Here is a 17525-nt window from a genome sequence, read left to right on the forward strand (position 1 = left end):
TAGACATAATTCTGAGTTACTAGAGGAGATATGAAATGTAAACATCTACTTTTAGATTAAGTAACACTTCACATTATTTAGAAACTATTTTTGTCTTTTGAAATTTGCTACATCTTTGAAGGAAACCCAGATTCTTACATTAACTTTTCCCCCAACCTAGGAGTCAGAGATGGAAACAGAAGAAGAAGTTGATATTTTAATGAGCAGTGATATTTATTCTGCAACTTTATCAACCAAATCGATTTCTTTCACACGTGCCCAAACTGGATGGCTTTTTCGGGAAGATAAAACAGTATGTAAAAATATAGACTTTTTTTTTAACTTAAAAAATTGGTGTTCTACCAAAATAATGATGGAAATACAGGAATTGTTCTTTAGCTGATCTTTCCTCTTTCTTGAATTCACATAGGTAGTTAGAATTTGTAGTTACATAGTTGCGTGTATGTTTTGGGAAATCCCAGAGAGAAAGTGTACTTCATTTGAACTCTTGTTGTCTGCCTTCCTCATAAGGAGGAATTTGCACACGGTTCCATTCTTTTTCTAGTGCTTTGTGTGGAAGAGGTCTGTGGAGTGATGCACACTTGAATTTATTTCGCTGGGTCTTTTCCTCCTACTTTAAAGCTCCTGTGTCTTATTTATTTGTTTGTTTGAATACACCCCGGAGGGCAGAAGTTCGCTACTGATGTTTTACAATCTTGCATCTAAGCTGTTAACGCCCATTATTCAAGATACACTGACAAGGAACTTCCCTTAAGCATTCAGGAGGGTGGAACCTGGCAGGGAATTAGCATTGGGAGGATATCAAGGTCAAGGTCCACAAGCAAGGCAATAGTTACCCAAAGGGGGGGGGGCAGGGCCCTGCAGGTCCCCCTTTTATTAAAAAATGGAGCTCCTGTGTCTTATATCTGCTCATATTAAGCCTACATCTTTACAAAAAAACTGGTAAATATAAATCTCAGTGGAAGTTTCTATAATTCCCATCATATCTGTCAGTAAGAGGCAACATAAGACTAACTAAAATTATGCTAGGACTGTTTCACCTGGGATGGCCTATATAGAATGTTGAGCCTGTGGTATTCAGGTTTGAAATTGGCCTGAGTCATATAATTTTGAATGAAATGGATAATGAAACATTTTAATAAATGCATAATTACTTATAAATTAATAAAATAAATAACTAAATTTAACAATAAGAACCACATCAGGTAAGGGGCGAAGATTTAATTTTTTTCAATTACATTTTATTGAACCATAAGTAAGTGTTTTTATGTTGGAAAAACAAACCTTGTATTCACTTAAAACTGTAACTCAGTTACAGGAGATAGCAATGAAGGGTGTTGGGGATGAATTAGGTAAGATATGAGAGAAAATGGAAGAAAAAGGAGAGGTGGGCATGGGGGTTGGCTTTCTTGCTTTAAGGGATTGGCTTGCATGCTTATGGGAGTTTGCAGTTTTGAACTGTTATAGCAGGCTGTTGAGGGGAGAGTTGGTACCATTTGGAGTCAGAAATCTGTGGCTAGAATATCAGGATTTTTGTATTGCAGTTTTGAAGAAGAATTGCTTTTTCTTCTAGAATCCTTAGTGTTTTCTGTTAAGGCTCAGGGGATTGAATGAAACCCACACAGTTTACAGAGGGAAATCTGTTTTTCCAAAGCCTATTAATTCAGTGTTAATTGTATTAAGATTTGCCACCACAGCAGCATGTTGACGATCACAAAATTATATACCATACAGCCTTACATATGAAGCCAGAAGACTCCAGTGACCACTGTCTATAATCCTGGAACTCCTGCAGTCCCTTTTAGCATTTTTCACACATAAATATGTATCTGTAAATAAGGTGTAGTGTTTTGTACTGATATGCTTTAATGCAATGGTGTCTAAGGCTTTGGAACTGGCTGTTTCATGAGTGTGGCGGGGGGAGCCTCTATTCCTCACATAAGTGCTGCTTATTTCTGTTAGCAGCTTGCGTGTTACATAGTAAGTGTGCTACAGCTTTTTTCTGCAGCCTTAGTGTTGGCACACACTTCTGCCATTTTCTCCATTGTTACTGAATTCATTCATCTTCCACATGCCTTTGCAGTGTACAGTACAGGCAGCAAGAATGATATAGCATGATACAGCAGTGGCTGGGTCATGAGCAGCACACACTTGAGATTTTTATTGATAGGATAGTTTATATTTGATAAATGCTGCTTGTTTATGGTCTCAAGACCTCTTAATTACTTCACAGACACACATAAGGTCTACCCCTGAACCCTCAAAGCCTATTTGGCAACAGTTGGCACTTAGGACTCCAGGCTGCGGGTCCAGTATTGCAGTGCATTTGTTGCTTTGAAGTCTTACTTGTCTGTGCTCTGTTCTTCTGGACAGCATTAGACGGATCACTTCAAGAGAAGATAAAAATTGAAACTGCTGTCCTCCTAGTGTTACCACTAAGCAGCCAAAAGCTCTTGAACAGCGGCTAGGTGACCTTCTTAAATCTTTGACAGGTAAGGAGGGAGTCAGTATGCCATGGTTCCCATTTTGTAGGTAGAAACGGGTGCAAAATGTTTGGCTTCCTGGTGACCGTTAAGGAGGTACAAAAGCACTGGAAATGTGCTGTACACATAGTTTTGAAATGCTAGGGCACAGCAAGGTAGAGTAGTCAACCTGGACACAGGTGGAAATGGGAAGCTGAGTCAAGTAAGTTCATAATAAGAAGATAGTTTTATAAGGATCTGTGTGAAAGTTGGAGGTGCGGGTCAGCGTCAGATGATAATTGAGACTTCACTGGAAAGAACTGCCCGCTTTCTTCTTGCTGCCTTTTTGGTCACTTGAGTTTCTGTGCCTGCATCTATAATTTAAATATTTACATGTATTAGTGAGCAAGGCTACTTGTTTTCTTTCTTTCTTTTTCTTTCTTTCTTTCTTTTCTTTCTTTCTTTCTTTCTTTCTTTCTTTCTTTCTTTCTTTCTTTCTTTCTTTCTTCTCTCTCTCTCTCTCTCTCTCTTTCTCTCTTTCTCTCTTTCTCTCTTTCTTTCTTCTTTCTTTCTTTCTTTCTTTCTTTCTCTCTTTCTTTCTTTCTCTCTTTCTTTCTTTCTTTCTTTCTTTCTTTCTCTCTTTCTTTCTTTCTCTCTTTCTCTCTTTCTTTCTTTCTTTTCTTTCTTTCTTTCTTTCTTTCTCTCTTTCTTTCTTTCTTTCTTTCTTTCTCTCTTTCTTTCTTTCTCTCTTTCTTTCTTTCTCTCTTTCTTTCTCTTTCTTTCTTTCTTTCTCTCTCTCTCTCTTTCTTTCTTTCTTTCTTTCTTTCTTTCTTTCTTTCTCTCTCTCTCTCTCTCTCTTTCTTTCTTTCTTTCTTTCTTTCTTTCTTTCTTTTTTAAAAGCAGTGAGTAGCAATAACTTGAAGTTTTATCTTGTCAGAGATCAGAGGGTCCAGTGTGGCTTGGACTGTGGATTTTAATTCTGCTTTTCTATCTATAAAATGGGAACAGTGTTACCCCTGACCCCTCCTTGTTACTCAAATTTGACTGTTTAATAAGGTTCTTAGATTGTTTTGTGCTACTTGGGAATAGGTAGTAAAAGAATACCAATCGAGCTTCTGTTTAGATGCCTAATTTGCAGGTTAATTAGCATACATCTTTTGTACTTTAAATTTCCCTTTGTAGTTTAGAAATGAATGATAGTGTATCTACCTTCTAAAAATATTTGATCATTTCACATATTAACAGAATATTTTCACCTACATGGTGCATGTTTATGGAGAACTTTATGATCTCAACGCTTTTTAAAAATCTGAGATCAACCTTCTTTTAAACTGTCATTTTGGAATATTTGATTTTGTTTTAGGAAAGAGTAGGAAACTTTTTGGCAGACTTTTATCTGGTGAATGGACTTGTTCTAGAATCAAGGAAAAGAAGAGAACACCTCAGTGAGGAGGACATTCTGCGGAATAAGGCCATCATGGAGAGCCTGAGCAAAGGTGGGAGCCTGACGGAGCAGAACTTTGAGGTGCGCTTCTATTAACTCTGCCAACCTGTAAATCTTCATTGTCTTTGTTTATTAAGAATAAGGAGTGGGTGGAGACCTTTGGTATTTTTTGAGTCTGTACTAGGTCTTTGAGGTTTCATTAGTCAGTAGATTAAAGTCATTTTGTAAACATGAAACCTGGTATTCATTTTTATTCCGTATCGTGCCACCTGCTGCCTTTAAGACCTAGCTGAAGGTTCACGCGCTTCATAGGTCATCTCTAGCCTGTGCAGTCAGGGAACTATGGATTGAGTCTCTGCTTATTATTGAAACACTGTGTGCAGTGAGTGTGGGGTCAGGAAGGATCGGGAAAAGGAAAGTAGGAAGTGAGAAGATAAATGAAAAAATGGGGATTGTTCTACCACCCGATTTCTAAAATGAACTGGATATTGCTCTTTTTTTAAAATGTTACTGTGTATGTATGTGTACACATCATGTGAGGCCAAGTGCCCAGAGAGGCCAGAAGTGTGTGTCAGATCTTCTGGGACTAGAGTTACATGTGGTTGTGATCTGTGTGATAGGGGTCCTGGGATCCAAACTTGGGTCCTCTGAAAGACCAGCAAGTGCTTCTGACCACTGAGCCATTTCTTCTAGGTTCTTAAATTTTATTTTCTTCAAGTTATTTCCTCTATCAATATCCCCAGATGTTAACTTACTCTCTGTACAGGAAATTTTTCAAGTATCAGAATAGGGATTCTTGAGAGAGAATGGAATTAGTCCAGAAGATCATGGCCACTTTCTTTTTAAACTAGTATCTAAATAAAATGGATTAAAAGCAACCAAGGCACGCCTCACATAGTGACAGTCATTGCTACTCTGTGAAGCAGCAGTCTTAGGACTGTGACTGTGTATGTAGGCCCACATATATGTGTGAGTGCTAGGGCTACAGTCTAGGAGAGCAAAATGACGAGATTTCCTTAGAATTAGTGTGACAGGCCTTACTTAAAAATGGATTTTGTTCTGTTTAATATTGGGGATGAATACATGGAACATTATCAAACAGAAGAAATTCATGGACTGTTTGACCATTAGCTTTGATGAGCTGATCGGTGCATAAATGTATATAAAAAACAATATGGGCATTAAGTCTACAGACTCGATTGATGCCTATTCAAATGTAGACAACTTGATTTTCATACAGTTACATGAATTGTATTCTAATGTATTTGAATTGTTAAAGGTTTCTTTAAATGACATTTTAAGCAGCTGTAATTTTTCAAACAAATTAAAATAGGTTTTATTGGATGTAGCTATAGAATAGAACAGAATAATATGCATGAAGTATATAAGCTCTCAGCTTTAGTCAGAAATTAAAGGAAACTCTTATGAACTATGGGCTTATTTTGGCTCTGGCATGGTGGGGCAGATTTTGACTTCATTTCTGGTGCTGGGAGTGTCTGCTTAAGGCTGTTCATCACACATCACCATGGGACAGGAAAAACACAGTTGTTTTTTTTTATTTTTGAGACAGGATCTTCTGTTTCTTCTAAGCAGGCCCCAGATTTCTGATCCTCCTGCCTTAGCTTTGTGGCTATACACACCAAACCCAGTTATGAACCTTGTGATTCTTGGTGAATATTTAAGTTTAGTTTGTCATTTTTTAAATATATGTGTATGGGGGGCTTTTGATGATTATGACATTGAATTTATAAATAAATCCATTGCTACATAAAACTTGATTTGAATTTTTGTTTATGTTTATATGTATGTGTTGCTGGGTCTAGAACTTGGGGCTTTGTTTATATCACAGCTTTTGGCTAACCCCAGCTATCAGTTCCTTTTCCATTATCTGGCTTCTTTGTGGCAGCTCCTCTTTTCTATAGGCTTTCATAAAGGGTGGATCCTCTGTTCAAATCCATTCTTTCTACAGCATATCCATTGCTACTTTGGAACAGGGATCTGTGGCTTTTCCAGGCATTTGTAAAGTCTGTAGCAGGCTGCTGCAACAAGCCACAGTTGACCAATCCCAGTTAGTGGGATATATCCCTTTGACTAGGGACATACTAATAATAGAAAGATGTAGTTGGAAGTTTTCCTGTATCCCGGCTGGCCGGCAGTTGGGACAAATCTCTCACCTACAATCCCGCAGCTTTTTATCAAATAATCACACAGAGGCTTAAATTATTTATTACTGCTTGCCTGTTAGCTCAGGCTTATTACTGACTAGCTCCTACACTTAAATTAACCCATAATTCTTATCTATGTTTAGCCACGTGGATTGGTACCTTTTCTCAGTTCTGCCTTGACATCTTGCTTTCTCTGTGTCTGGTTGGCGACTCCTAGCACAGCCTTCCTCTTCCCACAATTCTCCTTGTCTGCTTATCTCACCTATTGAAAGAGGGGGGGGGAAAGGTGGGCCAGGTGGCTCATGCCTGTAATCCCAGTTCTTGGGAGGTGAAGGATCCGGAGTTCAGGATCTTGGGCACATAGTGAACTAGAGGCCAGCTTGGGCTACCTGAGACCCTATCTTTAAAACAACTCAGAACAAAACTCCCTCCTTTCTCTGATCAGGCTGTAGTGGTGTTACTTTTGGCTGTCATTCACCTTATTTCTCCCTAGCAGTTTTCAGTTTGCACTGCTTCTCCCTAGTTTACTTCCTATTGCTGGCTCATCCTACAGTGATCTAAACTCATATTTAACAGACATTGAAATCTGACCTTAAAGATAGTTAACAGGTAATTTCTTGCGTTATCTCTCCTTTTCCTGTTTCCTACCATAGTTGAAATAAATATATTGATTCATATTTTTCACTGTAATTCTCCTTGCTTTAAAAACGTTATTATAAGCCAGGCAGTGGTGGAGCATGCCTTTAATTTCAGCACTCGGGAGGCAGAGTCATGCAGATCTCTGAGTTGGAGGCTAGCCTGGTCTACAGAGTGAGTTTTAGGACAAATGGGGCTATATTGAGAGACTCCCCATCTCAAAAAACAAAACTGAGAAGATGGAAGCCTCCATAGGTCTGTAGAGCTGTTTTCTGTGGTTTCATTTGACCTGAAATCATTTTTTGAGCCGACATAGTGCTGTGTACTTGTAACTCAGGCACTTGGGAGACTGTTGCTGGAGGCTTCTTTGAGCCCAGGAGTTTTGTATTGTGGGAAACCTGTAGGAAAATTCAGCCCTGTGCCCTCACCTAGGCAGTATGAATAGACTCAGTCTAGTATTTTTTCTCCCTCTCTTTGAGACAGTCTTATGTAGTTCAGGATGGCCTTGAACTTACTGTGTAGTAGAGGATGACCTTAAACCTCATGCTCCCATTTCCCAGGCATCTGTGCCATCTCCAGTGACTATCCTTGAACTGCTCATTGATAGTTTTTTTCTTCTGCTGCTTTAGATTTTTTGAAGCCAGTATGCTTGCATCTGTCTATGCTTCTGTATCTAGTGTAATGCCTCGAAGATTTTAGATACCTGAAACAGTGAAGAAGAGATAATGTTAGCTTGATACTAATATTAATAAATATTTGTGTTAATGCTTAAATTGCCATGGGATTATCCTCATTCAGTGTTACATAGAAGAGGCTAAGTGGACCAGTACTTAGTTTGCTGTTCTGTTACGCATGCTAACATGCTGTCACTAAATATCCCAACCCCAGTTGATTATCTTGTGAGGCAGTTTTGTCTGGATCCAGTGTGTCCAAACCCTTGACATCTCACTTAATTTGGAAAGCACACAAACAGCAAAGCAGCACAGAGTTTTATTTAGAGACTGCGAAGGAGCAAACAGCCTACTTGAGCTAGAGCACGCAGGAGCCACAGATAGTGTATGGGGTTTCCTTTTATGGTGTCTGGGAAGAGGGGGAATTGATGGCTAGAGGGGGAATTGATGGTTTTCTGTTTCGATTGACATGCTTGAGTTACCTGTGTATGTCCTTTACCATGATGCATCTGATGTTAATAATTTTGCATGTCTAATCTCGCATTGCATCAGATGGCATATAGGGGTTTTTCCAAAATGTTCACTCAGATGACAGTCTGTTTTGCTGTGCATTACCAAACTGAATATGTTCTAAGATATGTTTGAGTAGAAAGATGGGGATTATGAAAGGATTGCTAGGGAAGAGCCAACTATATGCATTGTTTGGAGTGGGGTGTGCCTTCATCTCAATACAGGTGGAGGTCCCAGTGCATGGTTAGGAAATGGGTGCAGGTAGCTCAAGCCAAGAGAGTCTTGGATTGCTAAGCTTTCCCTATGCTTTCCTGCCTCAGTGTTTTAACTTTACATTTTAAAATGTGATATTCTTCACCCAACATTCTACACTCTCCTTGTCTCTTTCTCTTATTGGCAGCCCGTTAGAAGACAGTCCCTTACCCCTCCTCCTCAGAACACTATCACGTGGGAAGAATACATATCTGCTGAAAATGGAAAGTAGGTGGTCTTTTGGTTTATGTTTTCTTTGGATCTTAGGAAGCAAAATTTGTTAAAACAGTCTATTTAGATACCAGAGTTTTGAGAGCGTATTATTCATCTATTTTTATCTGAAGCTATTTAAGAAATATAAAGCAAGCATGAGAAAGAAACCTCCCAAATTGTGTGTGCACTGTGAGTCTAGAGCCTTCTTTTTACATCCCTTCTGTCAATCACACACACCAACCAACAAGCAAGAACCAAGCAAAAACTTGTAGGACTTGTTCTAAGAGAGTGCTGCTTTTCAGCTTCCCTTGTCTGGCAGACTGCTCTTAGCTGTGCTGATGCTTTAGCCATCCAGTTTGTTTCCTGTCTGACTTTGCAAGCTTTGTCTTGTCATCATTCATTTCATTGATTTCTCAGCATCCTTCCATAAACCTTTACTTACTGCTATATCACTAACTCTTGGAGAGGAGTAGGCACAGCATTGCTGTTCCTTATACATGTATTGATGATGGGTGAATGAAAAACGGTTATTTTGAATGAATGGATGTTTATTTTGGTTCACCCATGTTTCCTTTTGGTGGAGAAAAAAATAGCCCCCCTTACACCTATCCCTCCCACCCACTCCACTGTGCTCAGGAAGAAGCTGCCTTGTTCTTTCCTTATTTAAAGGCATGCTATATGCTGTGATCACAGGTTTTCCATGTTCTGTTCTAGTGTTAAAGTGTTGGATCGACATACTTTTTACAGTGTTGGGCCTAGCCTTTTTAAGAGTGACCATTATTTTGATAATTAGATGCCCCAGTAGGTCAGAGGAAACCATCATGTAGTCACTTGTGACATGTGCCAGATAGTTCAACAGCACTTTGAAATAGGGCAGGAAAGCCCAGTCACACAACTCAGTGGTATAAGGAAGGTCTCCTCTAGATTAATTCTGCAAGAGAAATAATTTTGAAATAATTTCTGCTTTCTTCAACTCAGCCTTGTCTGCTCAGCTCATTCTGTGTGAACAGAGTGAGTTTTTGCCTCAGTGTAGTCACACACACCAAAAGAATGAGTTTTAAATGTGTTATAATTTTAACAATGCTATGTGCAGAATTCTTTAATCACAGTGCTTTTTATTGTCGAATGTTGAGACTGTAGTAGTAGACAGTGAAAGAGATTTTTATTTTCATAGTGATTTTCTTTGTTCCTAAAAACAGTGTTTATTATTAAAATTGTTTTTATTCAGTATGAAATTCCCTGAGTATTGACATTTGTTCCTGAACTTTTAAACTCTTTTTTTTTCCATCTCATTTCTTATATACATTTTGTTTTTAGCATAATAATATTTCTGTAGACAGGGTAAGACCAGTGGAAGTATTAGTGAGTATTGATTGAGAGTGATGAGTTCTTAACCAGACTCCCTAACAGTGTTCTTTCTATTGCAGGGCACCACACCTGGGCAGAGAACTGGTGTGCAAAGAGAGCAAGAAAACATTTAAAGCCACTGTAGCCATGAGCCAGGAGTTTCCTCTGGGAATTGAGTCGTAAGTGCACTGTTGATTACAAAAGGTCCTGACAGGCACTAGTATTTGAATCTGAAGTGCTGAAATGTGAAAAAAGCAGACAGATCTTGGCTCAAGGGTGTATGTACCTGCCCATAAATTTTCTGGTTTACAAACGTATCATTTTTCTATAGATAAATTTTGAATAGTCTAAAGAAAATTATTAAAGCGATATATGCTTGTAAAAAAAACTCAAAGCATAGACATTTGTGGAATATGAAGATACTTTGTTTCAGCACATTAGTTCTGTCTTGTTGACTATGCTTGTGAATGCAGAGCCCAAGAATGGTCCAGATTTTGCCACACAAGTTTATGTGCTTTATGAGCCAGAGTGTCTTGGATTATAACAGTAATCACATTTGTCTTTTTTTTTTTTTCTTTTTCCCTTTTTCTTGGAATTTGTAGTGCTGACCTCCTGTCATTTGTTTTTGTTGTTCTTTTATTGATAAACATTCTGTTTTCAGTTTGTCCATATTGAAAACTGTACTGAGATGCACACCTTGAATATACCCTTCCAGGTCCACCTACACCAGATACTTCTTTAGAAACATTGAGTTTGGAGAGATGAGTAGATGGGAGGTGGGTACTCAACTCACTCTAGATGGGCTGTGCTCTTGGCTCCTTATGAAAATGTGGCTGGACAGGAGTTGAAGGACCCAGTTATTATTTTTCCCTAATTATTCCCCTTTCAACCTAGCCCAATACACTGACTTTTTTTCCCTAGAGAAGAGAGCAGGGTCTATAATTTTCAACAAAATTTGTTCACACTCCCTGCCCTTGTCACCCTCAAGCTTTAGAAGGGTAGTAGGTTGTTATATAGAGCCTCTGTAAGCTAGAGGTCACACATGGGAAGAAGCTGGAGGCAAATGTGAGAAGGGAGTTAGCAAACATGGGAAGATATCTCTGATTCCTAATAAAGGGATGCAGCTGATTTTATAGTGTGCTTGGAGTTAACTCCAGAAATCCTTAAGACATGAGAAATAGATGTATTAGTAGTACATAGATAATTATGAACACTGTCCTAGGAAAAGGAAATCAAGGAATACTGCATACAGAAAATAGACAATCCACTCTACAACAGAAGAAACTTCCTGTTGCTACTGTGGAAAAACACATCAAGAACATAAAATCATTGTTAACTAGATCACTCCTGAGATGAAGGACAACAGAATGAAATGAAGAAGGGATGGAAAGGCCAAAGGAATACTAAACTGAACAGAGAACAGCAGTGTCACAAAACAAATACATCGCAGATAGTTGATGATAATAGATGTGGCTGAAATTAAATTTTGACAGCAGATAAAGTGTCATAGACATGTCTGAGTACAGAAATGGCATCCACTTACTAGCCTCCAAGTATGGCTAGTGTTCAAGGTGTGATAGACATGTCTCTGTAGGAACATTGATTCCAAATGGGTACAGAACAGTCACCATAGAAAATTACCCCTTTAAATTACAAGGTTTCTTTGGTTTGATAGGACCTTATTCTAGCCCAGACTTTCCTGGAACTCCCCTAGTCGTCATGCTTCAGGTTCCTGAGTATTTTGGGATCATGTGAATTTACAGGTTTGAGCTACTCCACCTAGTTTCAAATAAATAAACTTTTGGATTTTGTTTCTTTGTATTTTTTGGTAGTGCTACAGATTGAACCTAGGACCTTGCTTATATTGGACAAATATTCTACCATGACCTCTTTTTGTAGTTTAGCTTTCAGTTATTAGGAAACAAATTCAAGTTATTTGGGTAGAGAAAGCATAGGCGTTACCCACCCATAGTTTTTGACACATAGCAAGGGGTAAATTATGCTCAGGCCCACAATCCAGCTATTTGTGAGACTGAGGCAGGAGGATCAGAACTTCAAGGCCTTCCCGGACAAGTTAGCGTGACATTATATGTCTCAAGAATTTTTAAAAAGTACTCGGATCTTATAAGCTCCGCTTATAAGGTAAGTACTGGCCTTGTATGCATGAGATCTTGGAGCCAACTCTCAGCCCCAGAAAAAAAAGTAAGGTAAAGGAAAATAGTGTGATCTATGTGCGTCCAGCTGTTGCTTACTCAGTAAAGGAAAGCAGTGATTTGTGTTTAGCTGTTGCTTACACAGGCACTAGAAGATATCTCCTGTTGAAAGAAAAATAATAGTAGGTGTTAGAATAACTCAACCAGACGATCAAAGGAGCTGTTGTGTGACTCTGTGACACAGCAAACTGAAGAACCCTTGAATTTAAGCAGGATTGATTTGTGTGATCTGAAATTTATGTGAGCGAGCCAGGATCATCAGTATTATGATTAACCCTTCTACCCTGATAGTGAAGCTCAGCCATGAGAATAGAAGAAAATAGATGCACTTCAGCCTTGCATCCCAGAAGGATTGAGGAGTTAATTTGCCTCAGCTGATCTTGTTTGAGTTGTGCAGTTCAAGAACAACCTTAAGGACCTGAACCATGAAAATATTATTCTTTCATTTTCAGATTATTGAATGTTCTAGAAGTAATAGCACCCTTCAAGCACTTTAACAAGCTTAGAGAATTTGTTCAAATGAAGCTTCCTCCAGGCTTTCCTGTAAAATTAGGTAAGACAAAATTTAGGTGTAATTTTAGTGTTGTTTTTTTAAATTCAAATTTCATAAGGTATATATTTTAAAGGCCAATGCATATACCAATTGCTTCATTTTTAATAAGTTTATTATTATTATTATTATTATTATTATTATTATTATTATTTAAGTGCATTGGTGTTTCTTTGTTGTTACGTGTATAAAATGCCTGAGAAATACAGCACCTGATCCAAGTTTTGATTTCTATGTGATTTAAATGAAATGAAATATAAAGGACATGGGAGCACCTCATGCAGGAGAGTGAGTGTGAACATTTAAGTCACTAAAATAAAGAAGCACAGATATACATAATGAAACAAAGAGATGCAGACTGCACAGCACCAGTAGGAGGGATTTAAGAAGCCTTTGCAGAGGGATAGTTGACACACTAGTTCCTATCCAAATTGCAGGAAACAGATCATTTAGTGTTTGCATGGGAAGTCAGGAAGTAGAATTCTGCATTAGTTTACTAGGCTTTTCCTAGCAGTTGTCAAGAGTGCCTTCTGCAACAACTACCACTGTCCGGTAGTTATGGAGCTAGAGTATCAAACCAGCATTGTCATCAGGGTGATAATTTTGCTGCTTCTAACCTGGTACCTCTTGAGCTTCAACAGATTCCCACATGCTGAGAAGAGGCTTCAGTTTCTGATGTTCTTTCTCAGGATCTCAGGGAGCAGGGGACGATATGGGGTGGAAACGGACACAAGGACTACCTGGTGATTGTTGGGTTGATGTCCTGCAGACACCCTAAGAGGGTGGAATTGGGTCATAACAGCTGAACTGTTGTGACAAAGACTCAGTCATAATGTATTACCAATTATTCCCCATGGGTTGATCCTAACTCTGTCTCCAGCACTGCAGATGTGTGGTGCAGGTATGCACGTGGGCAGAGGGACCAGAAGTTCCTCTAACACACTCTTGGTCCAACAAAGGCACTTCAGTATAGGAAAGATAGTTTTTTCTATTACACATGGTGAGAGTGGTGGGACTTCTATAAACAGAAACAGCCAGCCAGAGTGTGGTGGCCCACACCTTTAATCCCAGCACTCAGAGACAAAGGCCGGTGGATCTCTAAGTTCGAAGCCAGCCTGGTCTACAATGTGAGTTCCAGGACACCAAAACCCTGTCTCGAAAAACAAAACAATAACAACGACCAAAAAAAAAAAAAAAAAAGAAAAAGAAAAAGGAAAGCAAACAAGCCTTCCCTCAGTTTACATTGAAGTTAAAGGTCATAGTCTTAAATGTGAAATATAAAATTATTAAACTTTCTATAGAAATGGGCAAACCTTTAAAAGAAATCTGAGTGCTGGGTTAGGAAAATTTTTACAAGCCATACAAAAGAGTTCGGTCAGAAGGCCTGAGTTTGCTGACTCCTGTGAGACTGTGTCTCCAACAATATGCAGCAGTGGAAGCTGGAAGCTCCAGAGTGCCTGTGGTGATTGTTTCATTAAAGCTTTCCCTCCTGTTTCTGGCCCAAGAATATTCTGCAGACAAAATACTAAGTGTATAAAAGCAACTTTACTGTTTCTCACCTTGGGTAGACTCTTTGGCTGGATAGACCCACTTCAGAGGTGTTCGTGAATGAAATCTGAGGCCCCTGAGTAAAGGGGGTTAGGAATAAGACCAGCTTCTGCCTGGCCTTTGTGGTTTCCAGGAACTCAGGGAGAATCAAATGAGCAGAGCAGGTGAACATACTTTACAGATTCACTTACCATTTGGGCCAGAAACTTTTATATGATTGTCATGTTCAAGTAATATGATGTTATCCAGTGGACGAGGTGTCACTTGAAGTAAAGGTGTCAAGATTTAAAAAATCAGGGAGATGTGCCTCTATGGAAGCCAGAGCAGGCTAGGAAGCAGCTGCAAGGGTCCCAGGCCCCAGAGCCTTGGAACCCACTGCGCAGGCTAGGGTGGGTACGAATTGGGTCGCTCTGGAAGTGTGGTTGTGAGAAGGAATGTGGCCACCTCGAACGGGTTGTCACAGATAGGCATCTGACAGCATCTCACCATTTGTTCTCCAGACATCCCCGTGTTTCCCACGATCACAGCCACTGTGACTTTTCAGGAGTTCCGATGTGATGAGTTTGATGGCTCCATCTTTGCCATCCCTGAAGACTACAAGGAAGACCCGAGTCGTTTTCCTGACCTTTAACTGATCCAGAAGAGCAAGAGGCTCCAGGTGGCAGAGACAGAGCTTCTGTAAGCAGAGGGTCGACACATCAGTGATGTGATGAGAAACCTCTAATAAACGTCCGAAGCTTCCTGATGTGCCATTCATCTTTTTAAAGTCACTTCCTGTCTGTAATAGTTTGACACCCAGTGACCCTGAGACCTTCTTATGTAAAGCAGCTGTGAGTGCTGTGATTTGTTTTTAAAGATTTTTACACTTCCTGTTGAAATATATATGCATATAAATATATCTATAGCTATATCTAAAACACTCCTGGACCATTAACGTAAAATCAGTGTCTTAAGAGATATGAAACCCCTTGAAATGCGTCACCTCTATCCAGGGTGGCATGTATAAATGTTCCTTTAAACTTTGTTTTCATTATTATGTATAGTTCTGTAATTTGAATGTTCAGTGAACTAGAAGGAAATGAGTTTTCTGAGGTGAACAGAGCAATGGCAACCATCAGTCGCATTTACAGCCTGCTGCAATACATTCCAAGGAAGCACTCCTTGTAGGGAATGTGGTGCCCCGCCCCCCAGCACCTCGGTAACAGTTGCATTTTCAGCTGCAATGCATTCCCCGAGGGAGTGCTCCCTACAGGAAATGCGGTGCCCCCAGCACCTTCATGCAGCTCATCGTGGTGCTCTTTGTTTTACCTGAATCTTTTTTCAGTGGAAACTGTTTGTTACTGATCTTCCTTTGATAGAACCTCTTTTTTTGTTTGTTGTTTGTTTGTTTTCTAAACTTGAGTTTAAAGGTTCTTGTTCTGTTGATAGGTACGGTAACATGCTTACAGCTAGCCCTCTCCCAAGTATCAGCACTTTAAAACAAATTCCAAATTTTTAAACTTGCTTCCTAGTAAGTGCATATAAGTCAGGTTATTTTTAATGGAATATGGATTCATTGGTGTCAATTTTAAAAAATACATATTTTGGACAATTATGTATGTAATGCTTTCAAAATAAGGTAAAAACATTTTATATGCTACAATATATTTGTTATAAGCTAAAAGTCCAGAAACATGCAAGATTGACAGTTCTTATTTTTTTCTTAAGTCACAGGAAAATATTTACTGATTTCTGTCTCCAAAGTGTTAAAATCATGCATTACTCATTTTTGCACTTAAAAATTTTTCATATTTATTGCAAGATGGTTTGAAGGTCCAAGAATGAAAATAAATTAGGGAGACTAATGTCTAAGTCATAAAGTATCATGTTGTATTAGAGACTTAGCTAAATGTTTATAAATGTGTCCTGATGAAATGTGTCAAGGATGCACCTGTCACTATAGAGTGACCTGTAGTTTAAACTTTTACCAAAATTTTAGAGACTTTTATTGAAGAGATGACTTATTTAAAAATCCAAAGCATCAGCCATCAGATATTTATCTCTCTATGGTTACATTTCACATAGTGATACCACCTTGCATATATTAACATTTTATTACTTTTTATAAGAAAAATAATCAAGAGTTAAAAATTCAAAGCCCTAATCACTCCAGTAAGATAATTTTAAGAATTGGGAAGCCCAGAGCTAGCCTGATGGAATGAAGGTTTGGTCCCTGGCATTCAGACAACGGCTGATCCATTGACTTAGCTACTGAGGTGTTGTCAGTGGTGAAGTCTGGGGTTCTGAAAGGCAGTGACCACTGTTGCTTTAGGCTCCCTGGTCTGTAGACCAGGTAGGAAAAAACAATAAATTGCAGCTTCAGACGTAGAATTTCTTAACATGTGAATATTTTGCTGGGTTACACTGGAGACAGGTGGACTACTGAAAATTGTTGCACTGGATTGTACTACTGAAAATTGTTGCACTGGATTGACTACTGAAAATTGTTGCACTGGATTGTTTTAAGACTTCAATTTTTCTTTAATGAATAGTAGAATCAGATTGTCCATTCCAAAATGTCTTTTCTCTGATCACAAAGAACAAATGCATCTCTTATGATGGTGGGAAAAAAAAGGAGTTAATAATTAATGCAAATAAACTTTTCACAATATTAGATTTTCATGATGTGCCTTTTAATCCTGTTAATGAAATTAAGATCAGTTTTTTTTATAATCTTACATGCAGATTACTGTTTTTGAAATGTAGGTATGTAAAATTATGTATTGCAAATTTTAAAAGTTTAAATTAGTAGTAGGGGTGCCATTCAGGAAGGTGTGATAGATACTTAGGTGACATCTGAGATATGGTTCCCATCTTCAAGAAACCATTCATGAGACTTGTCCTTACTATGCATTCTTCCGCAAAGAGCTGCAGTTTCATATACTGGAGCTTAACAATCATCAGAGAAGGCTGCATCCAGCAACTGATAGGGGCAGATGCAGAAACTCACAGCCAAACATTAGGCAGAGCTTGGGGAATCAAAGGGGGAGGAAGGATTTTAGGAGCCAGCGGGGTCAAGGACACTACAAGAACATGGCCCACAGATTCAATTAACTAGGGCTCATAGGGGCTCACAAGAGACTGAAGTGAGTCAGGGAGCCTGTATGCATCTAGTTCCTCTGCATGTACTAAGTTATGGTTGTATAGCTTGGTCTTCTTGTGGGACACTGGGTGGGAGTGGGGGCTTCCTTTTGCTTGCTTTTGGGACTCTCTTGATATGAGGGTATAGGCCTGGTTTTAATTGTAACCTCTTTTCTGAAGGTAAAGGAGCAGTGGATCTGGGTGAGAGGGGAGGTTAGGGAAAGGCTTGGAGGAGGGGAAGCTGCAGTAAATAAAACCAGTGTACAGCAGGTATCATGGCTGAGTTAAGTACATGTTGATGGTTGGAAGCCTACATGATTATTAGCTAATAGCAAGCAGCTGAAGGCAAAACTAAAGCCCATGAATAAAATTGGATTTTCAAGTCAAGTGCAGT

General features: G+C 39.0%; 1 protein-coding gene across 2 annotated transcripts in view; it reads left to right on the top strand.

The window, feature by feature from the left end:
- The window catches only part of Ankrd13c (ankyrin repeat domain 13C), a 52153-nt gene extending 35481 nt beyond the window's left edge, over window positions 1–16672 (top strand). For both annotated transcript variants that reach the window (XM_028890401.2, XM_037207252.1), the window contains exons 8-13: window positions 161–292; window positions 3826–3987; window positions 8289–8368; window positions 9781–9879; window positions 12366–12466; window positions 14512–16672. In XM_028890401.2, coding sequence (XP_028746234.1) covers window positions 161–292; window positions 3826–3987; window positions 8289–8368; window positions 9781–9879; window positions 12366–12466; window positions 14512–14642 — 705 coding nt within the window. In that variant the 3' untranslated portion in view covers window positions 14643–16672. The remainder of the gene's footprint in view (window positions 1–160; window positions 293–3825; window positions 3988–8288; window positions 8369–9780; window positions 9880–12365; window positions 12467–14511) is intronic.
- Window positions 16673–17525: the final 853 nt, after the last annotated feature.

The sequence above is a fragment of the Peromyscus leucopus genome, chromosome 6 (genome assembly GCF_004664715.2).
Source record: "Peromyscus leucopus breed LL Stock chromosome 6, UCI_PerLeu_2.1, whole genome shotgun sequence".
NCBI classification, from domain to species: Eukaryota; Metazoa; Chordata; class Mammalia; order Rodentia; family Cricetidae; genus Peromyscus; species Peromyscus leucopus.